This window comes from Oncorhynchus mykiss, chromosome 5, assembly GCF_057628025.1.
Source record: "Oncorhynchus mykiss isolate SJ-2025 chromosome 5, ASM5762802v1, whole genome shotgun sequence".
Classification (NCBI taxonomy): Eukaryota; Metazoa; Chordata; class Actinopteri; order Salmoniformes; family Salmonidae; genus Oncorhynchus; species Oncorhynchus mykiss.
In genome coordinates this window covers 59,801,845-59,829,454 of record NC_143026.1, presented here as the reverse complement: position 1 = coordinate 59,829,454, position 27,610 = coordinate 59,801,845, and the positions used below count along the sequence as shown (strand labels likewise).

Sequence of the window (27,610 nt, the reverse complement as noted above, 5' to 3'; positions counted from 1 at the left end):
CGGGGAGGCAGAATGCAGGGAGTGAGTCACGTCTCTACTCCTACCTGAAGCCTGCAGTGATTTCAATGCCATACTATCCTCAATGCCAAACAGCCAGCGGCAGTCAGTAGGCAGCTTTCATGGCAGTGGGCCCCTCCAGAGTGGATAAATGAGGTGAAATGTGACGTGAAACGCTGCAATGCTATAATGGTAGGCCCCAGTCATGAACCATTACTGACCCCAGTACAAAATGTTTCCAGCCCAAAAAGCCAGGGTCACAAAGATCACAGGAAATCACAGCTGAATGGGTTGAAGGTGTCACTTCAATCTGATGTAAATTGATGATGGATGATGATGTCAATGATTTGAATGAATGTCTGATCTTATTTTAAAGTGACCATGTAATGTTAGCCTACACGTGGCTTACAGAAGAAAGGGATTCAGCCACAACACAACACCCTCTCACGCTGGTTAGTCCAATATCTATAAACAGTTAATGAAAAGCAACCAAACAACAAGAAACATTTCCCCCAGGATCAAACTTAAGACTGCAGACAGATGACCTCATAGACCACAGAGACGGGGAAGGTCCCTTTGCAATATACTCTCACTTTAGTAGGCCAACGCTGTTCTAGCACAAACTACCCCTAGCCACACTGTCTTTCCAGGGGAAATGCTCAGCAACCCAGTGTGTGTTTGTGTGCGTGTCTGATTGCAAAATTAAGTAATGTAAAAAATAAAGGCTCTTTTGTTGCATCATAACAACAAAAGATAATTACAGGGATAGTTTGAATTGACGTTGGTGGTTAGGAGAACTAACAACAAAGGCAAGGAGAATTTATATAAAAGGTTAGGTGAATTTGGTTAAGGCTAGAAAAGGGGTTGGGTTAAGGGGTAGCTAAAATGCTACAGTTGGCCCAGATGCGACTAGAACACACAACCTTTGGATTTCTAGACTGTTAAGCACTGAAGTACATATGAACAGGAGACAGCTTCCAAGATGGCAGACCATTGTTTTTAACATAATCTGCTCACATTCGCATACGCCGTGTCATGCTGGTTGCCATCTGCTTTACAGAGCCGATAACGCCTGCAAACTAGCACTCAGTGCACACTGAAGCAGTGTGAGCAACGACGACGTCATCACGTTAGAAACATGACAGACATTGGATGAATATAAAATGTCCATATTTTCCTCTGTGAGTGACGGAATACAAATCGGTATCAAATAATTACTTGAATAAGTAAATGGATATTTTTTTGCCACAAAAGTGATGAAAAAAAGTGTATTTTTTTTAATTGGGACTTCTCTATGGGCAGTCTATGGGAATTGTATTTTCGGCACGACTAAACTGCAATACCGAAAGTGTCCTCTGAGCACAGTGGAAAGTGTGCTTCTAGACCAGAACCCTGGGGCTTTGGGTACATGCCCACCAGTGGAGGCTGGTGGGAGGAGCTATAGGAGAATGGGCTCATTGTAATGGCCCAAATGGAATCAATGGAATGGAGTCAAACATGTTGTTTCCATATGTTTGATCTGTTTGATACTGTCCCATTTATTCCATTCCAGCCATTACAATGAGCCCATCCTCCTATAGCTCCCCCCACCAGCCTCCACTGACACCCACCCATCCTCCGCTGACCAACCTCCCTCCAATCATTTCTGCCTTCAGTAACCTTCTGTCTTTGGTAACCATACCAAACGTAACATATCACACTTATTGGAGGTGCAAGGATTTACGTGAAATACCAAACGTCTGTCCAATGAGCCCAGTCTGGTCAAAGAGGTAGTTCCTTTTATTCTGGAATTATGCACACACTTCAATCAGCATGAGCTCAATATCTTTCTGTGTTAAGAGCTAAATCAGTGCATGACATTACTTCACACAAAATGGAGAGTGTGGGGAGGATATTGGCATTCTAATTAAGTTGAGTAGCTTGCTGAGACACCGCCATTTAATTGAGCACTTTTATCCCTCTCATTTATTATGAACTTTGGAAGTGACAATAAGGCAGTTGCAAAAAGAGATCAAGAGGTTAGTAAGACTATTTAAAACACCATTAATAATGACGCATTACAATTACCGTTTAAATGCGGATGGCCACGACAATCGTGGCTTTTTCAGCCCAGGGCGATCCTTCTCCATAGTTCTGTTGCGAGTCAGGTAACGCTCTGTGTCGGAGTGAAAACGCTGCTTGATTCGGATGTGAGTTCTTGGTTGTCGCCACAAGTGTTTGGGTGCCTTGGCGGAACCAGCACTTTCTCTACTTAGACCTGTGCACTCCATCTTTTCGGTTGTTCCCTCCAACATCAGTAGGCTACCTCTTCGTATGAAACTTCAATGTGCGCTACAGGCGATGGCACATTGCGCTGTCCAAGACACGAGGTGCTGAAACGAGGGAACGTCAGATAGGAAAGTTCTTCTGCGTCAATATCGACATAACCCCAGGGGATATAAAATCCACAAACAAATAATATTAACTCTTCAAATATTATACAAAACTATTCATTTGATACTCTTTTCTATCGCTGCCTTTCAATCTATGGAGATTCATCGGTTGTCAAAAATGTTTTTCCAATCCTCGCTCTCGCAATGTAGCCTACATGTGCGTATAACGAGTAAAAGAAAACAACTTTTTCGCCCATTCCAGAAACCTCTTCAAACGGCAGGAGACGTCGGAGTGAGAGGAGCATCTATCGATAGGTGAACTCAACTCACTCCGCTGCTTGTGTTGTTGGGCTCCCATCTGCGCGCGTTATGAAGCAGTTCAGCCAACCGTTGGGACCGCGCGAGCACGACTGACGCGAGGTATTCATCACATTACATCATCGGGTGAGCAACATTGACTAGGAATTCTGGAAACTATTAATCCTTCTGTGAAATAAAACATTGATTTGTTATGTTATCAACTTTGGACACTTTCAAGTTGGCTTCTTCATGGGGTTCAAATCATTAAAGTGAAAATGGCCCCCAGTTTTCTGTGATTCAATTGAAGGGATTATGTTTAAAAAAAAACATCACTCGAAAATCATTTCCGTATTTTGTTCAGTTAAAAACAGACTACAAAATATATTCAGTCACCCAAGGGGGGCAAGGAAAGTTTAATAAAGTCAGTTCATTCCTATTAAATGTGTTTCTTTATAATGCTGGTAAATGATTTCAATAAAAAGGGAACAGCTTTTATTTAACTTTCATTTCCCTCCAAGATAGATAGAATATAATTAATTGCACTTGCAGTTCCAGTTTGTTCTCTTTTATTTCCTTCACCATGATACTTACTACCTTTGGACTGTGACATATCGACATTGTTTCTTCATCTCATTATCAGTTTTTGGTTACTGCTATGAATAATAAGATGGTATTCTAGTATTGATAAACTATGACTCAGAGTTGATATAGCCCTCTACAGACTTATATACCATGTGATGCTCAACATGAAAAGGCAATAACACTCTCCATACACTCCACATAGCCCTGACATCCAGTCATTTTTATTTGACAGTAATAGACCTTTGAATACATTCTGTACCAAAAAGCCCTGCATAATTGCACAAAGTTTTCAAATGAATTACCGAGGATTCGGCCATTCATTTTCTCTCTAGATCTGAGCATGTCACTGTGCCCTTTTCCCGGCTTTGCAAACATGATGGGCTCTTATTGGAATAGGAGAGAGAGCGCAAGCAATATGAAGAGAGGGAAAGATGTGAGACAACTAAAAAATGAGAGAAAACCGAGAGGGCAGAGAGGAAGAAAGAAAAAAGGGAGAAAAATTGAGAAAAAGACATGACAAACAGACATGGAGAGAGAGAGAGCAAGAGAACCAGGCAAGACTCTCCCCCTCCCCATATCTTCTCTGACCTTTCTCCCACTTGCCTCTTCCGGGCCATTCCAGTAATTACCCATCAATTCATAAGGAGAAAGGAGAATCATTAACACCCGTAACACAGCAACAACCAACAACAAAAGCCCATCATACAGAATCCTGCCTCCTTTCCTGTCATCTTGCCTCTGTGAGGCCTGCGATGCCGAGAAGCAGACGGTAGAAACGTCAGCTCAGAGAGGATACATGTACCGCCGGGCCATAACGAAATTTATGGATAAACAAACACAGACACAATAAAGCAGGTGACCTCCGTTGACCTGAGGCTGGGAGAGTGAGAGGCGGAAAGCAGCCGTCAGACAGAAGGCTTTTCTTAACCCCCTCTGGGCTTAGAGAGATACAGGATTCAGAGAGATTCCACCTTCATATTATTGACTGAGCGGAATCTGGGCCACAAAGATAAATAGGGGCAGGGAGGCGTGATAGGAAGGCGCTGAGTGAGTGAGTGCATAAACACTGGGACAAACACAGACATACTGATAACTGCCAAAATAAAGGACACAATTTAGTAAATTAGGGACACAAAGTACATTTAAAGCAGATACCTCCACACAGGTGTGGTTCCTGAGTTAATTAAGCAATTAACATCATGCTTTTAGGTTCATGTATAAAATGCCCAGTTACCCATTATTTTGGCGACCATGGCTCGAAGAAGATCTCAGTGACTTTGATAGAGAGGTCTCAAAGGAGCATAGGGTTTTTAAAAAGGTGTGTGTTTATGTGTGTGTCTCAGTCAGTCACCAGATCTCAACCCAATTGAACACTTATGGGAGATTCTGGAGTGGCGCCTGAAACAGCAACAAATTATCAACAAAACACCAAATTATGGAATTTCATGTGTAAGAATGGTGTCGCATAGATAGACATCCATAGACTTCCAATAGAATACCAGACACTTGTAGAATCTATGCCAAGGTGCACTGAAGCTGTTACGGCGGCTTGTGGTGACTCAATGCCCTATTAAGACACTTTATATTGGGGTTTCCTTTATTTTGGAAGTTACCTGTACGTCCAAGCACACGCACACACATCCACAAAAGTTATTCAGTCTCCGCTTCCCTCAGCCTGGGCTAGATTAGCTTGATGTGAAAACCAAGTGTCACAGGTGCAGTGCAGTTTCCATCCCAGCTAATTTGACTGCTTTGAAAGAAAGTCAGTTGACAGTCTGTCCTTCTGACATGACATACTGTAACATTCTCCTGAAGTGTGGAGAAAATTCAAACCCTTGCAGCAGGCATAAATATCACACAGTAGCCTTCTCAATGAATCACACTGCGGACCTCTCATGGCTTGTTGAGCACATAGAGGGAGAGAAACGAGAGATTGTGCAGGGTCGGGGAGTAACGGAGCGAATCTGACAAGTCGGCGGCCACTATGACACAGCACGTGTTTGATGGATCACAGGGAAAAAGCCGGAATAGGCTTTTTTAGGCTACAGTTCAAGCTGTCTTCCAATGGTGCGACAGCTGTCGGCATCCAAAGATTATTCAACTTCAATAAATGCCTGGAGGTAAGGACACCGGCGGTGGTGTAGCCTAAGGGCGATACGGATATCACGTATTATTGATATCTACATAGTGCAATGATGTGAATCACACTGCTTCTCTCTCATTTAGCCATTTGTGCTTTACGGATTGTGGTTGTTGTGGATGGCTGTTCACAAATGTATATGTGTATTTTAACCCAAAAATGGTTGACGTGAACTTAACAATGCCTCACTAATTCAACTGTCACACCACATGAGAATCCAAAATATAAGATTGTTTTTCTCCAATGTTAAAAAACATGGTAAATGTAAACAAACAGTATATAGCCTCAAAACATGGTTAAAACAATCATTTTGATATCCTGGATGGTCAGTCCTTGCTTCCATAGCTCTGTCTATTACCTTAGAAACATTTCTACAGAAACATCCCTCAGCTTTCTACCAAAACAGAGGCGGGTTTTCGCTTTGTTGTTGTTTCAACTGTGGATTCACCCTTTAAACAGCTGCAAATTATCAAGATATCAAAGTGTCACCAACAGCATATGGCATACTTTTGTCACATGCAAATAGCACTTTTCGGTAGTGCTCAAAGCATGCCATTTCATGATAACATAAAAAATGGCAGTGCAATGGATAGCAGCCACTTTACGGCTATTTAAAAAAAAAAAATTTGCGCTGATCTTAACTTTGTATGGTAGATGATGTCTCCACTATGACCGAAAAGAGCGTCTGGACATCAGAACAGCGACCACTCACCTCGATTTGGATGAAGGTTTTTGCTTCAACGAGTCGGAGGCACAGGACATACTGCTCAGCCCGGACCAGGCCCTAATCCCCGAGACTCGGAAAAAGAAAAAGGTGGAGTAAGAGAGGCCGATCACAGGCATCCTGACGAAAATACGTTAATGAGTACATAAACCGCCTCTACCCTCCATTCTATTGGCGAATATATCATTGGAGAACAATCACTGGAGAACAAACTGAACAAGCTCCGTTCGAGACTATCCTATCAACGGGACCTGATGAATTGTAATACCCTACGTTTCTCAGAGTCATGGCTGAACAAGGACATGGATAATATACTGAACATCTAACTGTTTTTTCTATGCAACGGCAGTGTCGGGTAATCTCAAGTGGGGAGGTGTGTGTCTCTTTGTTAACAACAGCTGGTGTGTAATCTCTGATATTAAGGAAGTCTCGAGGTTCTGCTCACCTGTGTTAAAATACCACATGGGTCTCCTGAGTGACACTGCGGTCTAAGCCACTGCATTGCCGTGCTAGAGGTGTCACTACAGACCCGGGTTTGATCCCGGGCTGTGTCGCAGGCGGCCGCGACCGGGAGACCCATGAGGCGGCGCACAATTGGCCCAGTGTCGTCCAGGTTGGGGGAAGGTTTGGATAGCCGGGATGTCCTTGTCCCATCGCGTTCTAGTGTCCCCTTGTGGCGGGCCGGGCGCATGCACGCCGACTTCAGTCGCCAGTTGTACGGCGTTTCCTCTGACACATTGGTGCAGCTTCCGGGTGAAGCGAGCAGTGTGTCAAGAAGCAGTGCAACTTTTGACAGGGTTGTTTCGGAGGACGCATGGCTCTCGACCTTCGCGTCTCCCAAGTCCGTATGTATGTATGTATGTATGTATATATACACACACACACACACACACACACGTCATGATAAGCTGTAGACCACAGAAAACAAGAGGAGTTTTCATCTATATTTCTCATAGCTGTCTATTTACCACCACAAACTGACGCTGGCACTTAGACCACACTCAACGAGCTGTATAGGGCCATAAGCAAACAAGAAATTGCTCATCCATAGGCGGTGCTCCTAGTGGCCAGAGAAACTGAAATCCATTTTACCAAATTTCTACCAGCATGTCACCTGTGCAACCTTTACTCCACACACAGAAACGCATACAAAGCTCTCCCTCGCCCTTCATTTGGCAGATCTGACTATAACTCTACCCTTCCAAGCAAAAACTCAAAAAGGAAGTACCAGTGACCCGCTCAATATAGAAGTGGTCTGATGAAGCGGATGCTAAGCTAGCACAGACTGAAATATGTTCCGGGATTCATCCAATGGCATTGAGGCGTTTACCACATCAGTCACCGACTGGGAATTGATGTAAAATATATCACTAGCCACTTTAAACAATGCTACTTAATATAATGTTTACATACCCTACATTATTCATCTCATATGTATACGTATATACTGTACTCTATATCATCTACTGCATCTTTATGTAATACATGTATCACTAGCCACTTTAAACTATGCCACTTTGTTTACATACTCATCTCATATGTATATACTGTACTCGATACCATCTACTGCATCTTGCCTATGCCGCTCTGTACCATCACTCATTCATATATCGTTATGTACATATTCTTTATCCCTTTACACTTGTGTGTATAAGGTAGTAGTTTTGGAATTGGTAGTTAGATTACTCGTTGGTTATTACTGCATTGTCGGAACTAGAAGCACAAGCATTTCGCTACACTCGCATTAACATCTGCTAACCATGTGTATGTGACAAATAAATTTGATTTGATTTGACTTCATTAATAAGTGCATCGACGACCTCGTCCCCACAGTGATCGTACATACATATCCCAACCAGAAGCTAGGGATTACAAGCAACATCCGAACTGAGCTAGAGCTGCCGTTTTCAAGGAGCAGGACACTCATCCGTATGCGTGTAAGAAATCCCGCTACTACCATCAAACAGGCAAAGCGTCAACAGGACTAAGATCGAATCCTACTACACCGGCTCTGATGCTTGTCGGATGTTTCAGGGCTTACAAACTACCATCGATTGCAAATGGAAAGCCAGCCGCGAGCTTCCAAGTGATGTGAGCCTACCAGATGACCTAAATGTCTTCTATTCTCACTTCAAGGCAAGAAACACTGAACCATGCATGAGAACAGCTGTTCCAAACAGCTGTTCCGGACGACTGTATGATCACGCTCTCCGTAGCCGATGTGAGTATGACCTTTAAACAGGTTAACATTCTGACGGATTAACAGTACACCAAGGTAAAATATCTAAATGACTATCGCCCCGTAGCACTCACATCTGTAGCCATGAGATGCTTTAAAAGGCTGGTCATGGCTCATATCAACACCATCATCCAAGAGCCACAGGTGACACAATCTCTATTGCACTCCACACTGCCCTATACCACCTGGACAACTAAATCATAAACAACAGAGTAGGCTAATAGGTCCTTTAGTTGTGGGGTTATGCCCAGGTAGAACAATCTGTCTAATCTATACTTCCATATTTCCAAATCCTATTCTTGAAGATCAAGGGGTATTAAATTAATTGTAATGACTGGAAATCTGACAGACTTAGCTTTTAATGTAAATATATAACTATTCATATTATCATCTGTAGTAGAAAGCAATTGATTAAAAGAAGCCTACATAACCAGCCCATAAAGTAAAATGCAACATAAATGTATGGCCAGTAAACTCTAACATTGATTTATCCTGCAATAGATGTCATTCAATTGGTAATACTAATTTTTGTCTTCTTCTAATGACTCTTAAGGGGAAAGTAATCTAAAATTAACTGAAAGTAAGCAAATTACAATACTGAGTTTGATAATCAAAAAGTTACATTACTGATTACAATTCTGGACAGGTAACTAATAACTAACGGATTACATTTAGAAAGTAAACTACCCAACCCTGAGATTGTGAGTACTCGAGTGACAGAGTGAGAAATAAAGAGAGGCAGCTCTCGACAGAGCGAGTGTTTCTAATGAAATGAGAGAGAACGAAAAACAGATGATGGAAACAGACAGAGCATTACAGAGACATAGTTGAAAGAGTAACAAGCTGCTCCACTGACTTGGAGTTGTTGATGGTCTCCAGGCTCGTGTCAGCCACGCTGGCAAGGGCATTCCTGTAGAGGGCCTCCAGGTCCAGCAGCCTGCGGTGGTCCTGGGTGTGGGTGGAGTGGCGCCGAGACAGTGGGGGCAGCAGTATTGTCCCTGAGAAACGCCGCCGCACTGCATAGCTGAGGTTGGCCGTGGGTAGAGAGTCCCTCAGACTCTGTGGAGGAAACAAAATACAATCAGAGGACAGGTATTCTGATCAATTATAAAATCATTTTAGAAAGTATTTTTGACATATTTCTATTGACATTTCTGTCCGCAAGGGATATTATTTAGCTAAGTTTCAGGAAAAGCAATCACTTAGATTTTTCTTTTATTGTTGAGTAAAATATGAAGGGAATTTGAGAACTCTATGAACATCTACATGTGGCGGGAAAACTTGAGACCGAAGTAATACCTTGTCCAGGATATCACAATGTTGTTGCATTTATGAGAAGCTAAAACTTATGAAAAGCTAAAATGTCATTTCTTTGGACCACAAAGTAATACAATTCTCAATGTAAGATCTTCCGCAGCTAGATTACAGCGTCCTGACAAATAGCATGACACTAAACAATGGATTCTCACAACAGGGCAATAACTGCAAGGGTTAAATGTATCAACTCAACTGGAACCAGTGAATGTAGCAGGCCTCTGTGTATACATGTGGGACAACAAGGCTCAGAGAATGAGTTGATGTGATGTGTCAGACCATTTCAAAAGTGTGACATAAGTTCAACACAAAAAGCCTCACACATGAACACATCTTCACCCAATGCCAAAAACACAATTACCAGAGTGACAAAGTGGACTCAGCTCAATACATATATTTCCTAATTATTGAGTGCACTAACCCAAACCATGCTTGACTGGTCCCCTTGTGTTCTAAGGAGTGAGAATTCAGAGACTGGACGAGTATTGATTCCTGCCTTGTTGTTAACACCTGAGGCCTGAGTGGTTAACTGCCTTAAGCCTGGCATTAATCAAGTTTCCCATCAATGAAGGGTTTCAAAGTGAAGTCAAGCCATCTGTGTGAGTTTGTGGTGTACCCATTTAGATTTTTTTTTTGTCCAAAATGTTACATATTGCAGCTTTAAAGCGGTAATTCATATTTAATATGTGTTTGATGAGTTCGATACAATTCAATTTATTCCGTTCCAGCCAATACTATGAGCCCCTCCTCCCCAATTAAGGTGCCACCAACCTCCTGTGCTAAACAGTGCATGGGTTAAATTGGCTGGTGTGAAGTAGCCTGCCAGAATATACTATTCCATTTCTACTGCGCCATCTGGATATATTTTTACCTGGTGTTATTTTGAGCCTGTGGTTGCAAAAAGGGAACATACGGAGGGGAAATACTTAGATATGTCTAATTCAGTATATTCTTGCTTTGAGAAGTTGAGATTGGTTGCAATTAAAATGAATAGAAATGAAAAACAAAGCACTTTCTTCTGAAACGCGTCAGTCTATTCTTCTTCTGAGAAATGAAGGCTATTCCATGCGAGAAATTGCCAAGAAACTGAAGATCTCGTACAACGCTGTGTACTACTCCCTTCACAGAACAGCGCAAACTGGCTCTAACCAGACTAGAAAGAGGAATGGGAGGCCCTGGTGCACAACTGAGCAAGAGGACAAGTGACATTAGTGTCTAGTTTGAGAAACAGAAGCCTCAAGTCCTCAACTGGCAGCTTCATGAAATAGGACCCGCAAAACACCAGTCTCAACGTCAACAGTGAAAAGGAGACTCTGGAATGCTGGCCTTCTAGGCAGAGTTCCTCTGTCCAGTGTCTGTTTTTTTGCCCATCTTTATCTTTTCTTTTTATTGGCCAGTCTAAGATATGGCTTTTTCTTTGCAACTCAGCAAAACTCTAAAACAAGTTTTAATGATTCCAAAATGTTGGATTTCAAATAATTAATTTGTATTGCCTGCATTTCGGAACATACATCACGTCAGACAATTGCCCACAAAGTACAAGAATATATATATAAAAAAATGTAAATAGCACCCCGAAACATATCCATATTGTTGATGTGTTATTTCATAAGATAAACAATCCTATCTTATGAAATCTTAAAATTGATTTATATTATTTAATGAACCCAACAGTCCAAACATCAGACTAAAGCCTCAGCTGAACTTGATGTTCACACTCAGATTTCAATCTGATAAAAACAAAGCATGAGAGCGTGTGACACTGTCGTAAATTGTATTAACACAGATACAGTTGAAGTCAGAAGTTTACATACACTTAGGTTGGAGTCATTAAAACTCGTTTTTCAACCACTCCACAAATTTCTTGTTAACAAACTATAGATTTGGAAAGTCGGTAAGGACATCTACTTTGTGAATGACACAAGCAATTTTTCCAAAAAAATTTAACAGACAGATTATTTCACTTAAAATTCACTGCATCACAATTCCAGTGGGTCAGAAGTTTGCATACACTAAATTGACTGTGCCTTTAAACAGCTTGGAAAATTCCAGATAATGAAGTCATGGCTTTAGATGCTCCTGATAGGCTAATTGGCATAATTTGAGTCAATTGGAGGTGTACCTGTGGATGTATTGCAAGGCCTACCTTCAAACTCAGTGCCTCTTTGCTTGATATCATGAGAAAATCAAAAGAAATCAGCCAAGACTTACATACAAAGGAGGAACTTTTTGAAGCAATTCAATCTTTTCAGTCTGGAAAAACACCAGGGCTCAATGGTATACCAGTAGAGACCTTCTTATTCTTATTATCAGACCTTCTTTGATGTACTCAAAGATCCATTATTAGCATGTTTTAATTACTCCTATAAAAGTAGTAGACTTTTAGGTACTCAACAAGAAGGTCTGATTTAAATACTACTGAAACAGGAGCCAGGTGGTAAGTATAAAGATCTAATTCATTTAAGGCTTCTTACACTTCAATGTTGTGATGCAGACATCCTGACCAAATGCATAGCACATAGAATAAAAAAAAGGTTTTACCAGATGTTGTTTTACATGGAAGATATATTGTAGATAATGTACAACAATTACTTGAAACAATTGAACATTATGAAACATCAAAGACACCAGGCCTGGTCTTCATAGCAGATTTTGAAAAGGCGTTTGATAAAGTACGACTCTAATTTCTATATAAATGCCTGGAGTACTTTAATTTCGGTGAATCTCTTATACAATGGGTTAAAGTTATGTACAGCAACCCCAGGTGTAAAACAGTAAATAACGGTTACTTGTCAGAACGTATTGAGCTTTTACAGAGGAGCAAAACAAGGCTGTCTGTCTCCATATCTATTTATTATGGCCATTCAAATGCTAGCTATTAAATAAGACACTTGAGTCATCGGCATACATTGACACTATTGTTTTTATCCCCTGGATTTCCAACCCTTGGATGTTCTTGTTGGATCTAAAGTCCGTCATCTGGATCCCTGCACATCCTTATTGAAGATCTTGATCACTTTTCTAGCCTCTCTGGACTAAAACCCAATTATGACAAGTGTACCATATTACGTATTGGATCATTAAAAAAGTGTTTACACTACCTTGTAGTTTACCAATAAAATGGGCGGATGGTGAAGTAGACATACTTAGTATTCAGAGCTCAAAAAACATAAATGAACTATGAAAATGAAAAATAGACAAGATTCTGCAACCGTGGAGAGGTAAATACTTGTCTATTTATGGAAACATCACATGTACTTTTTTAAATCATATGAGAGAAAAAGGTTATTTTATTTGGAATGCCAAGCCAAACAAAATTAAACATGCTTATTTACAGTTGAAGTCGGAAGTTTACATACACTTAGGTTGGAGTCATTAAAACTCGTTTTTCAACCACTCCACAAATTTCTTGTTAAAAAAACTATAGGTTTTGGCAAGTCGGTTCGGACATCTAGTAATTTTGCCAACAATTGTTTACAGACAGATTATTTCACTTATAATTCACTGTATCACAATTCCAGTGGGTCAGAAGTTTACATACACAAAGTTGACTGTGCTTTTAAATAGCTTGGAAAATTCCAGATAATGATGTCATGGCTTTAGAAGCTTCTGAAAGGCTAAATGATATCAATTGAGTCAAGAAATCAGCCAAGACCTCAGAAAAAAATTTGTATACCTCCACAATTCTGGTTCATCCTTGGGAGCAATTTCCAAACGCCTGAAGGTACCACGTTCATCTGTACAAACAATAGTACGCAAGTATAAATACCATGGGACAATGCAGCCGTAATACCTCTCAGGAAGGAGACGCGTCCTGTCTCCTAGAGATTAATGTACTTTGGTGCGAAAAGTGTCAATAAATGCCAGAACAACAGCAAAGGACCTTGTGAAGATGCTGGAAGAAACAATACAAAAGTATCTATATCCACAGTAAAACAAGTCCTACATCGACATAACCTGAAAGACCCCTCAGCAAGGACGAAGCCACTGCTCCAAAACCATGATAAAAAAGCCATACTACGGTTTGCAACTGTACATGGGGACAAAGATCGTACTTTTTGGAGAAATGTCCTCTGGTCTGATGAAACAAAAATAGAACTGTTTGGCCATAAAAGGGGGAGGCTTGCATGCCGAAGAACACCGTGTTCTCAAGAACACCACACTCATCGGTACAACATAAGACATGCAATCAGAGGTCTCTCCACTGTCCCCAAGTCCAGAACAGAGGCTGGGAAACGCACAGTATTAAATAGTCATGACTACCGCAGGTAACTCAAGCTGGCAATAAAACCAGATAAAATAAATGATAAAAGAACGGCGCAAAGGGGACTGTGAAGACACAGCCATTTGTATTGTAATTTGCACTGTATTATTTATTGTATAATAAGGTGGGAGGCCTTGAACGAATCTTTGGCTTAGGCGAGCCAGAACAGCTCATAGGGCAGGAGCCATCTCCTGTTTCTGAAGCGTGAGGCAGTGTTATGTAATTATTTTATGCATGTTTGTTTCCTTTTTGGACCACAGGAAGAGTAGCGTAATTGGGGATCCCAATAAATACTACTACTGTCACGCCTACTCCTGCTCCCTCCCTCCCTCCGGTGCTCGACGTTACCAGTCTACTAACTACAGGCCCTGGCAACTATGATTACCACACCTGCTCCCCATCATTATGGACAACTGATCTTCATTTTCTCTGCGATTATTCCCCCTTTATTTAGCCCTCACTTGACACCAGTCATTAGGCAGTATTGTTTTCTCCCACTTTCAATACGCTTCTCATGTGTGTTCATCTGTTTCTTTTCATTATTAAACTCACCTTCTGCACCTGCTTCCTAACTCACGTTTACAACTACTAAAATACTACTTGCGAGTTCAGGGCAATAATAAGTACAAATAAACCATAAATAATATCTTATACGGTTCCCGTTGTAATCGACAGTACACCTGCATACTTCAACCCTCGACAATACTGATGAGCAGTGGCTGGGTTGTTATAAGATCATGGTTGAGAGTAGAGGACACAAGATGCTTTACAGTGTGCCATTCTGTCTGTTCTTGTTACAGTGAATGTTTTGGCTCTGATAGAGACAGTGAGACTTCCCTTAATGCGCCAGCCGTGGCTTTGTGACAGCAGAGAGACTTAAAACCATGCGGGCCTACTGGGAAGAGCTATGCACACATTGGCACCGAGGACTGATGGTTCTCCCATATGCCCTGTACAAACAATACACACATCCTCTTAAGAATACACAAGCACACACACACACAGTGTATTCGGAAAGTATTCAGACCCCTGGACTTTTCCCACATTTTGTTACTTTACAGCCTTACTCTAAAATGGATTAACTAAATACAAATTCTCAATCTACACACAATACCCCATGATGACTAAGTGAAAACAGGTTTTTAGAAATTGTTGCTAATTTATTAAATAAAAAACATACCTTATTTACATAAGTATTCAGACCCTTTGCTATGAGACTTGAAGTTTAGCTAAGGTGCATCCTCTTTCCATTGATCATCCTTGAGATGTTTCTACAACTTGGATGGAGTCCACCTGTGGTAAATTCAATTGATTTGACATGATTTGGAAAGGCACACACCTGTCTATAGAAAAGGCCACAGTTGACAGTGCATGTCAAAACAAAAACCAAGTCATGAGGTCGAAGAAATTGTCCTAAGAGCTCCGAGACAGGTTTATGTCGAAGCACAGGTCTAGGGAAGGGTACCGAAAAAATGATGCAATATTGAAGGTCCCCAAGAACACAGTGGCCTACATCATTCTTAAATGAAAGAAGTTTGGAATCACCAAAACTCTTGGTCTGGGAGGTGACCACGGACCCGATGGTCACTGACAGAGCTCCAGAGTTTGTCTGTGGAGATGGGAGAACCTTCCAGAAGGAAAACCATCTCTGCAGCACTCCACCAATCAGGCCTTCATGGTAGAGTGGCCAGACGGAAGCCACTACTCGGTAAAAAGCACTTGACAGTCTGCTTGGAGTTTGCCAAAAAGCACCTAAACGACTCTCAGACCATGACAAACAAGATTCTCTGGTCTGATGAAACCAAGATTGAACTCTTTGGTGTCACGTCTGGAGGAAACCTGGCACAATCCCTACGGTGAAGCATGGTAGTTGTGGCAGCATCATGCTTAGGGGATATTTTTCAGCGGCAGGTACTGAGAGACTAGTCAGGATCGAGGGAGAGATGGATGGAGCAAAGTACAGAGAGATCCTTGATGAAAATCTGCTCCAGAGAGCTCAGGACCTCAGACTGGGGTGAATGTTCACCTTCCAACAGGACAACGACCTTAAGCACACAGCCAACACAACGCAGGAGTGGCTTTGGGACAAGTCTCTGAATATCCTTAAGTGGCCCAGCCAGAGCCTGACAGACATGGCAGCTCGGCTTCTAGCTCCTAAACAACTTTGCAGAATTTTGTTTTTTTTGTATGTTATTTCTTACATTATTAGCCCAGAACATATTACATATATTATAGTGGTGGTAACTCACCAGCATTACGACCAGGAATATGACTTTCCGAATTGGAACCTTTGTTCACACCCCCCAGGGCAATTGAACTTCTCAGAGGCTGCTCCAAGACACCGCCGGCAGAGAACAGGTATACAGAGTATACAGAACAGGTATAGAGTCAGACTCAGGAGGCAGGCACACCATCCACCACTTACGAATATATTACTCACTAATGTTCCATCTCTGGACAATAAAGTAGACAAGCTCAGGGTGAGGATCTCCTTCCAGAGAGACATCAGGGACTGTAACATACCTTGTTTTACGGAATTGTCGTGTCTTTGGCATCATTAAACTGAAGACGTATCAAATCAATTCTCTAATTATTATTACGTGATTAAACTAATCATGAAAATGTAATTAACTAGGAAGTCGGGGCACCAAGGAAATCTTCAGATTAAAGTTAACTTTCAGACATTTTAATATCTGATCAATTAGTCTTCTAATTAATGTATTATTCTTTACCTCACGTTAGTCTTCCAAACGTCGTAAATTGTTGGTTATCTGCACGAACCCAGTCTTCACTATGAATCATCCATACATCAATTGTCTAAATAATGTATTTCTTTATTAACAAATCACAGAATCACAGAAATGAACAAACAAACAAAGTAGATATGGTTATAAGGAAATGATAGGGGGTGTGCCCTAGTGGGCTAAATCGGTATGACGGCTTGGTAGACAAAGGGACTGAGAAGGGCGCGAAAGACAAGAGACATTACACAGTTGATAATTATGACAATTGAAATGCTAATCCTTTGCACATGAACGCTCACTCATTCGGGAATAATTGCAATCAATATACACTGCTCAAAAAAATAAAGGGAACACTAAAATAACACATCCTAGATCTGAATGAATGAAATATTCTTATTAAATACTTTTTTCTTTACATAGTTGAATGTGCTGACAACAAAATCACACAAAAATTATCAATGGATATCAAATTTATCAACCCATGGAGGTATGGATTTGGAGTCACACTCAAAATTAAAGTGGAAAACCACACTACAGGCTGATCCAACTTTGATGTAATGTCCTTAAAACAAGTCAAAATGAGGCTCAGTAGTGTGTGTGGCCTCCACGTGCCTGTATGACCTCCCTACAACGCCTGGGCATGCTCCTGATGAGGTGGTGGATGGTCTCCTGAGGGATCTCCTCCCAGACCTGGACTATAGCATCCGCCAGCTCCTGGACAGTCTGTGGTGCAATGATGGTTGGTGGATGGAGCAAGACATGATGTCCCAGATGTGCTCAATTCGATTCAGGTCTGGGGAACGGGCGGGCCAGTCCATAGCATCAATGCCTTCCTCTTGCAGGAACTGCTGACACACTCCAGCCACATGAGGTCTAGCATTGTCTTGCATTAGGAGGAACCCAGGGCCAACCGCACCAGCATATGGTCTCACAAGGGGTCTGAGGATCTCATCTCGGTACCTAATGGCAGTCAGGCTACCTCTGGCGAGCACATGGAGGGCTGTGCGGCCCCCCAAAGAAATGCCACCCCACACCATGACTGACCCACCGCCAAACCGGTCATGCTGGAGGATGTTGCAGGCAGCAGAACGTTCTCCACGGCGTCTCCAGTCTGTCACGTCTGTCACATGTGCTCAGTGTGAACCTGCTTTCATCTGTGAAGAGCACAGGGCGCCAGTGGCGAATTTGCCATTCTTGGTGTTCTCTGGCAAATGCCAAACGTCCTGCACGGTGTTGGGCTGTAAGCACAACCCCCACCTGTGGACGTTGGGCCCTCATACCACCCTCATGGAGTCTGTTTCTGACCGTTTGAGCAGACACATGCACATTTGTGGATTGCAGGAGGTCCTTTTTCAGGGCTCTGGCAGTGCTCCTCCTGCTCCTCCTTGCACAAAGGCAGAGGTAGCAGTCCTGCTGCTGGGTTGTTGCCCTCCTACGGCCTCCTCCACATCTCCTGATGTACTGGCCTGTCTCCTGGTAGTGCCTCCATGCTCTGGACACTACGCTGACAGACACAGCAAACCTTCTTGCCACAGCTCGCATTGATGTGCCATCCTGGATGAGCTGCACTACCTGAGCCACTTGTGTGGATTGTAGACCCCGTCTCATGCTACCAAGAGTGAAAGCACCGCCAGCATTCAAAAGTGACCAAAACATCAGCCAGGAAGCATAGGAACTGAGAAGTGGTCTGTGGTCACCACCTGCAGAACCACTCCTTTATTGGGGGTGTCTTGCTAATTGCCTATAATTTACACCTGTTGTCTATTCCATTTGCACAACAGCATGTGATATTTATTGTCAATCAGTGTTGCTTCCTAAGTGACAGTTTGATTTCACAGAAGTGTGATTGACTTGGAGTTACATTGTGTTGTTTAAGTGTTCCCTTTATTTTTTTAAACAGTGTATATATTTACGCTCAGTGTGTCATTGGAATCGTCCTTCTTTCTGTTGGAAGTTCATCCGCCAGTCATTTGTGGTTAGAATGGATACTTCAGAGTCCCATTCAGAAATGGTCCTATAGATGTTTCGACGGTTGTCGGCCTTCACATTCAATGGTACATAATTCCTAGCTGCAGACTAGTAATTAGTATCGAAGATTTGCTCTTATTCTGTCGGATTCCGTAGTCTCAGAGTTTCAACAACCATTACAACCTGAGCTAATACTCAGGTTTTATGGTGTTTACTCAAACCTTAGCCCTCTCGGTAATCGAGGTAAGCATGGTCTGCCGGGAAATTCCCAAGGTGGGGGTTATATCCAGAACAGTAGGAAAGAGCTGTCCCATGACGCCAGATTAATGTCTGTGCACATGGGGCGGGCCTATGACTTAGTTACACTCCAAAGGGAATTGGAGTTTCCTTCATTAAACCGTTTATAATCACATTACATAATTTCACAAATAGTTTCATCTTTACTCATTAATTTTATACAACAATTAGATGCAAGCCTCACAACTGAGACTCTTGTATAACCACAGTTATGGTCATGTGGCTGTATTGTCTCATGAGTTTCACAAACATTAAACGAAATGGACCGGTCATAGCTGGATTCTCCCCCTACCATGTACACATTCTCCAAAACATGGACATTGTTCAGTTCAAGTTTTATGATGGAGAAGATTTTCCTTTGTTCTCCTGTGAAACCTTCTCTCTATATACTGCCTGGCCATGAAGAGACTCCTCTAGGAATTTATGACCTGCAATAACAGAGCCTGGGTGTAGGGGGAAGAGAGAGGTGGTGAGAGAGAGAGGGGATGGTGCTCGCTATACCCAAAGAGGGCAACGCCATGACAGAATCATGTCTCTCTCCGGATATACTGTCCCCGTCCATACAGTCAGCTGGGTTCTTAGTACAGCGTGCGGACAGAAATAAAGAACTCTCCGGGAAGAAGAAGGGCGGTGGTGTATGTTTCATGATTAACCACGGTCTGATTGTGATAACGTACAGAAACGTGTGATAACGTCCTTTTGTTCACCCGACCTAGAATACCTCACAATCAAATGCAGACCGTATTGCCTCCCAAGAGAATTCCCTTACATTATAGTCACAGCCATGTACAGTGCCTTGCGAAAGTATTCGGCCCCCTTGAACTTTGCGACCTTTTGCCACATTTCAGGCTTCAAACATAAAGATATAAAACTGTATTTTTTTGTGATGAATCAACAACAAGTGGGACACAATCATGAAGTGGAACGACATTTATTGGATATTTCAAACTTTTTTAACAAATCAAAAACTGAACTAGTCAGGCAAGTTCTCCCACTTAAAAAGATGAGAGAGGCCTGTAATTTTCATCATAGGTACACTTCAACTATGACAGACAAAATGAGAAGAAAAAAAATCCAGAAAATCACATTGTAGGATTTTTTATGAATTTATTTTGCAAATTATATGTGCATATGTGTATGTGGCCAATAAAATTTGATTTGAACCCGATCGAACATCCCTGGAGAGGCTTGAAAATATATATGTGCAGCGACACTCCCCATCCAACCTGACAGAGCTTGAGAGTTTCTGCAGAGAAGAATGGGAGAAACCCCCAAATACAGGTGTGTCAGTCTTGTAGTGTCATACCCAAGAAGACTCGAGGCTGTCATTGCTGCCAAACGTCCTTCAACAAAGTACTGAGTAAAGTGTCTGAATACATAAATGATTAAAAACCAGTTTTTGCTTTGTCATTATGGGGTATTGTGTGTAGATGGATAAAAAAAATATAGAAATGTCATCAATTTTAGAATAAGTTGGTAACGTAACAAAATGTGGAAAAAGTCAGTCTGAATAGTTTCCGAATGCACTGCATGTACAAGGACGCACACACACACACACTCAAACTCGCATACGCACACACTTAAAATAGCTATGATGTTTTAAGACAGAGAGTGAGACAGTTTAAAATAAACCACCTAAAACACATTTAACATCAAAACCAAACATTGCACACCTGAAAGCAAAGTAGTTGACTTTATTTGTTTCTCCCAGCTGCATTTCTGATGACTTGATATTACCATTGGGAGCATTAGAGTGTGAAACAGTCTTAATTCAGAAAATAAATATTGATTCTTAAAATCATCACCCTATGAGAGATGAGATAAATCATTTGGAGCACACTGGTTAACTACAGCCACAGGGGGAGGCTGATACGAACCATTTGCTTTTTGTAGTGATTACCCCTCACCTGCATTTGCATCCGGAGGGTAAAAGACTTGAACTGGTAGCTATGGATTTAATGGCAAAATTTACATAAATCCTCATACAGCTATTTTAAGTCTGTGTGTGTGTGCGCGCACGCATATATGTGTCTCACGCTCTCTTACAGCTCCACCTCCGGGGGAAATCAGCAGGAGGCCTCTTGACTAAATGCCCAAAGAGAGTTCTGTTCAATCAGTTGGTTTGTTTGTCTCAGTACCATTGTGTATGCATGTGTGTTTGTTTAGGAAAAAAGCTATTTTAGGATTATCAGTTATGATCAGGGTTAAGGGTTTGGGCTGTTACGGTGACCGCATTATCGCCACACCGGTGGTCAGGAGTCATGACAGCAGTCAAATTCCATGTGACCGTTTAGTCACAGTAATTAGGCTTCTCTGAGCTCTGATGCTGCGGATGGTCATTAGTAGCCTACCAAACTCGCTAACTGCCTGGTACTCAGCACTGTATTGTTCTCTAATCACTCTGACATCAATGCAAATGTATTCAAAAATCTAATCAAACTCTTCATGAGAGCCCAAGAGCTCATGTTCTTTTCTATAGGCTATGCAATTGCATGAGAAAACAGAGTGATGGCTGCTATTAAAAAGAGGATCCCATCAGCTTTCTATAGGCTAGGCCTACTATATTTATTTCTCCACTTTCCTAATATTAAGCACATTGCTTCTCTTTACAACAGGAGAATAGCCTACCTGGTTGGCATGAAAATAAACCACGGGAAAGGGTCCTCCATTCACTATTTAACTGCATAGACGACATGTATTCCCCCCCCCGCTTCGAGATGCATGATAATGGTCCATTATAAATGAATAAAACATTTCGCACACATACAGTACCAGTCAAAAGTTTGGACACACCTACTCATTCAAGGGTTTCTCTTTATTTTTTACTATTTTCTACATTGTAGAATAATAGTGAAGACAACTCTGAAACAACACATATGGAATCCTGTAGTAACCAAGTGTTTAATTAAATAAATAAAAATCATTCCATCATTTGCCTTGACAGCTTTGCACACACTTGGCATTCTTTCAACCAACTTCACAAGGAATGCTTTTCCAACAGTCTTGAAGGAGTTCCCATATATGCTGGGCACTTGTTGGCTACTTTTCCTTAACTCTGCGTTCCAACTCATCCCAAACCATCTCAATTGGGTTGTGGTGATTGTGGAGGCCAGGTCATCTGATGCAGCACTCTCCTTCTTTGTCAAAGAGCCCTTACACAGCCTTGAGGTGTGTTTTGGGTCATTGTTCTGTTGAAAAACAAATGACCGACCTAGTTTGCTTTTAGTGGGACTGACGGCGTATCGCTGCAGAATGCTGTGGTTGCCATGCTGGTTAAGTGTGCCTTGAAAACTAAATAAATCAGTGTCAGCAGCAAAGCACCCCCACACCATCACACCTCCTCCTCCATGCTTCACGGTGGGAACCACACATGCAGAGATCATCCGTTCACCTACTCTGCGTCTCACAAAGACATGGTGCTTGGAAGCAAAAATATCACATTTGGACTCATCAGACGAAAGGACAGATTTCCACCGGTCTAATGTCAATTGCTGGTGTTTCTTGGCCCAAGCAATTCTCTTCTTATTGGTGTCCTTTAGTAGTGGTATCTTTGCAGCAATTCGAACATGAAGGCCTGATTCACTCAGTCTCCTCTGAACAGTTGATGTGGAGATGTGTCTGTTACATGAACTCTGAAGCATTTATTTGGACTGTAATCTGAGGTTCAGTTAACTCGAATGTACTTACAGTATCCTCTGCAGCAGAGGTAACTCTGGGTCTTCCTTTCCTGTGGTGGTCCTCATGAGAGCCAGTTTCATCATAGCGCTTGATGGTTTTTGCGGCTGCACTTGAAGAAACTTTCAAACTTCTTGACATTTTCCCGATTGACTGCCCTTCATGTTTTAAAGTAATGATGGACTGTTGCTTCTCTTTTCTTATTTGAGCAGTTCTTGCCATAATATGGACTTGGCGCCGAGAGACATGTGAGCTCTGCTTCAGGTCCTAAGGACCTTTGTGTCATCAAGGACATAAACCACCCGAGCCACGGACTGTTCATCCCGCTATCGTCCAGAAGGTGAGGTCAGTACAGGTGCATCAAAGCTGGGACCGAGAGACTGAAAAACAGCTTCTATCTCAAGGCCATCAGACTGTTACAGTGGCAAAAAAAAGTATGTGAACCCTTTGAAATGACCTGTATTTCTGCATAAATTGGTCCTAAATTTTGATCTGATCTTCATCTAAGTCACAACAATAGACAAACACAGTCTGCTTAATCTAATAACACACAAACAATTATACGTTTTCATGTCTTTATTGAACACACCGTGTAAACATTCACAGTGTAGGGTGAGAAAAGTATGTGAACCCTTGGATTTAATAACTGTTTGACCCTCTTTTGACAGTAATAACCTCAACCAAACGTTTTCTGTAGTTGCGGATCAGACCAGCACAATGGTCAGGAGGAAGACCATTCCTCTTTACAAAACTGTTTCAGTTCAGAAATATCCTTGAGATGTCTGGTGTGAACTGCTCAAGGTCATGCCACATTATCTCAAATTGGGTTGAGGTCACGACTCTGACTGGGCCACTCCAGAAGGCATATTGAGCCAACCAGTCTACTTTTGAAGCCATTCTGTTGTTGATTTACTATTGTGTTTTGGGTGGTTGTCTTGTTGCATCACCCAACTTCTGTTGAGCTTCAATTGGCAGACAGACAGATTTACATTCTCCTGCAAAATGTCTTGATAAACATGGGAATTTATTATTCCATCAATGATAGCAAGCTGTCCAGGCTCTGAGACAGCAAAGCAGCCCAAACCATGATGCTCCCTTCACCATCCTTTACAGTTGGGATGAGGTTGATGTTGGTGTGCTGTGCCTTTTTTTCTCCACACTGTGTTCCTTCCAAACAACACAACTTTAGTGTAATCTGTCCACAGAATATTTTGCCAGTAGCGCTGTGGAACATCCAGGTGCTCTTTTGCGAACTTCAGACGTGCAGCAAATGTTTTTTTGGACAGAAGTTGCTACTTCCGTGGTGTTCTCCCATGAACACCATTCTTGTTTAGTGTTTTACGTATCGTAGACTCGTCAACAGAGATGTTGTAAGTATTTAGCTGACACTCTAGGATTCTTAACCTCATTGAGCATTCTGCACTGTGCTCTTGCAGTCATCTTTGCAGGACGGCCACTCCTAGGGAGAGTAGCAACAGAGCTGAACTTTCTCCATTTATAGACAATTTGTCTTACCGTGACCTGATGAACATTAAGGCTTTTAGATATACATTTGTAACCCTTTCCAGCTTTACGCAAGGCAACAATTCTTAATATTTGGTCTTCTGAGATCTCTTTTGTTTGAGGCATGGTTCACATCAGGCAATGCTTCATGTGAATAGCAAACTCACATTTTGTGAGTGTTTTTTATATTGCAGGGCAGCTCTAACCAACATCGCCAATCTCGTCTCATTGATTGGACTCCAGGTTAGCTGACTCCTGACTCCAATTATCTTTGGAGAAGTCATTAGCCTAGGGGTTCACATACTTTTTCCAACCTACACTGAATGTTTAAATTATGTATTCAATATAAATACAATAATTTGTGTGTTATTGCACACTGTCTTTGTCTATTGTTGTGACTTAGTGGAAGATCAGATCACATTTTTTGACCAATTTATGCAGAAATCCAGGTAATTCCAAAGGGTTCATATACTTTTTCTTGCAACTGTAAACAGCCATCACTAGCCAGCTACCACCCGGTTACTCAACTCTGCACCGTAGAGGCTGCTGCCCTATATATATGGAATCACTGGCCACTTTAATAATGGAACACTAGTCACTTTAATAATGTTTACATACTGCTTTACTCATTTCATATGCATCTACTGTATTCTATTCTACCTTATTTTAGTCAATGCCACTCCGAAATTGCTCATCCTAATATTTATATATTTCTTAATTCCATCATTTTACTTTTAGATTTCTGTGTATTGTTGTGAATTATTAGATATTACTGCACTGTTGGAGCTAGGAACATAAGCATTTCACTACACCCACAATAACATCTGCTCAATATGTGTATGTGACCAACACAATTTTATTTTAAATCTTATCTTCTGTATACCACCCCTGTATACCAACACAACTGGTTGGCTCAAATGCGTTAAAGTTTAACAAGGTACACCTATATTTTGATTTGTTTAACACTTTTTTGGTTACTACATGATTCCATGTGTTTTTATGTATTCACCATTGTTCTACAATGTAGAAAATAGTAAAAATAAAGAAAAACCCTGGAATGAGTAGGTGTGTTCAAACTTTTGACTGGTATTGTATGATTTAGTATATGTAAAGACAAGATTAAATCAAGTATAGTCTGATGGGTGACAATATGAGCCTATCTGTCATGTACTTCTAGAAGTAGTGGGTGGAGGAGTCAGGCGCAGAGAGCAGGGTAGTTGAGATGTGGAATGTTTATTCCAAAAACAACAGTCGGTCAACGCTACACACATAGGCGCAATACGACCCAGTCCAAAACAACAGGACGAAACGGTTCAAGAACAAAATACTTCCACAGTAATCACACACATCAAATAACAGAAAACAAGCCTGCACAAAAGCTGGTGGGCCTACCGGGTATAAAAACCCCAAAACCAAAACAAGAAACAGGTGCAACTAATCAGAAAAAACTAAATGAAACAGAAAAGGGGATCAGTGGCAGCAAGTAGGCCGGCGACGACGACCGCCGAGCGAACAGGAAGAGGCACCATCTTCGGCAGGATTCGTGACCCCCCCCCCCCGATGCGCGGCTCCCGCAGCGCGCCGACCCCGGCCTCGAGGACGACCTGGAGGGCAAGGCACAGGGCGATCCGGGTGTAGACGGTGGAAGTCCTTCAAGAGAAAAGGATCCAAAATGTCCCCCACCGGTACCCAGCACCTCTCCTCCAGACCGTACCCCTCCCAGTCCATGAGGTACTGCAGGCCCCTCACCCGGCGTCTCGAGTCCAGAATAGCTCGTACCGTGTACGCCGGGGACCCCTCGATGTCCAGAGGGGACGGAGGGACCTCCGGCACCTCACCGTCTTGTAGGGGACCAGCTACCACCGGCCTGAGGAGAGACACATGAAACGAGGGGTTAATGCGATAGTAAGAGGGAAGTTGCAATCTATAACACACCTCGTTTATCCTCCTCAGGACTTTAAATGGCCCCACACACTGCGGCCCCAGCTTCCGGCAGGGCAGGCAGAGGGGCAGGTTTCGGGTCGAGAGCCAGACCCTGTCCCCTGGTGCGAACACAGGGGCGTCACTGCGGTGGCGGTCAGCGCTCTTCTTCTGCCGTCCACCGGCCTGCTTGAGAGCATCCTGGACTGCCCGCCAGGTCTCCCTAGAGCGCTGTGCCCACTCCTCCACCGCAGGAGCTTCGGTCTGACTCTGATGCCATGGAGCCAGGACTGGCTGGTAGCCCAGCACGCATTGGAATGGCAACATGTTCATGGAGGAGTGGTGGAGTGAGATCTGGGCCAACTCCGCCCATGGGACGTACCTCACCCATTTTCCTGGCCGGTCCTGGCAATACGACCGCAGAAACCTACCCACGTCCTGGTTCACTCTCTCCACCTGCCCATTACTCTCGGGGAGAACCAGAGGTCAGGCTGACCAAGACCCCCAGACGTTCCATAAACGCCCTCCAAACACGTAAACTGGGGACCTCGATCAGATACAATGTCCTCCGGCACCCCGTAGTGCCGGAAGACGTGGGTAAATAGAGCCTCCGCAGTCTGTAGGGCCGTAGGGAGACCAGGCAATGGGAGGAGACAGCAGGACTTAGAGAACCGATCCACAAAGACCAGAATGGTAGTGTTCTCCTGAGACGGGGGAAGATCAGTAAGAAAGTCCACCGACAGATGAGACCAGGGCCGTTGTGGAACCGGGAGGGGCTGTAACTTCCCTCTAGGCAGGTGCTTAGGAGCCTTACTCTGGGCGCACACTGAACAGGAGGAGACATAGAGCCTCATGTCCTTGGCTATGGTAGGCCACCAGTATTTCGACCTAAGACCACGCACTGTCCTCGCAATCCCCGGATGACCTGAAGAAGGTAGTGTGTGAGCCCACCGAATCAATTGATCACGGACACCAAGCGGCACGTACCTGAGACCGGTAGGACACTGAAGGCGCAGGTTCCAACCGCAACGCCCGCTCGACGTCCGCGTCCACCTCCCATACCACCGGAGCCACCAGCCTAGAAGCTGGAAGGATGGGAGTAGGATCGATGGACCGGTCCTCAGTGTCATAGAGACGGGACAGCGCGTCGGCCTTAGTGTTGAGGGAACCTGGTCTATAAGAGATCGTAAATCTAAATTGGGTAAAGAACATGGCCCACCAAGCCTGACGAGGATTCAGTCTCCTCGCCGCCCGGATATACTCCAGATTGCGGTGGTCAATCCAGATGAGTAAAGGGTGCTTAGCCCCCTCAAGCCAGTGTCTCCACACCATCAGGGCTTTTACCATAGCTAGCAACTCCCGGTCCCCCACATCATAGTTCCGCCCTGCCGGACCCAGCTTCTTAGAAAAGAATGCGCAGGGGCGGAGCTTCGGTGGCGTACCCGAGCGCTGTGACAGCACGGCTCCAACCCCAGCCTCGGACGCATCCACCTCCACTATAAACGCTAACGAAGTGTCTGGATGCGACAACACAGGCGCGTCAGTAAACAGCGCCTTCAACTGGTTGAAAG

General features: G+C 42.9%; 1 protein-coding gene across 2 annotated transcripts in view; it reads right to left on the bottom strand.

The window, feature by feature from the left end:
• Positions 1-27,610, bottom strand: part of LOC110524143 (3',5'-cyclic-AMP phosphodiesterase 4C) — a 165,835-nt gene that overhangs the window by 115,905 nt on the left and 22,320 nt on the right. For both annotated transcript variants that reach the window (XM_090235356.1, XM_090235357.1), the window contains exon 3: positions 9,211-9,413. In XM_090235356.1, coding sequence (XP_090091482.1) covers positions 9,211-9,413 — 203 coding nt within the window. The remainder of the gene's footprint in view (positions 1-9,210; positions 9,414-27,610) is intronic.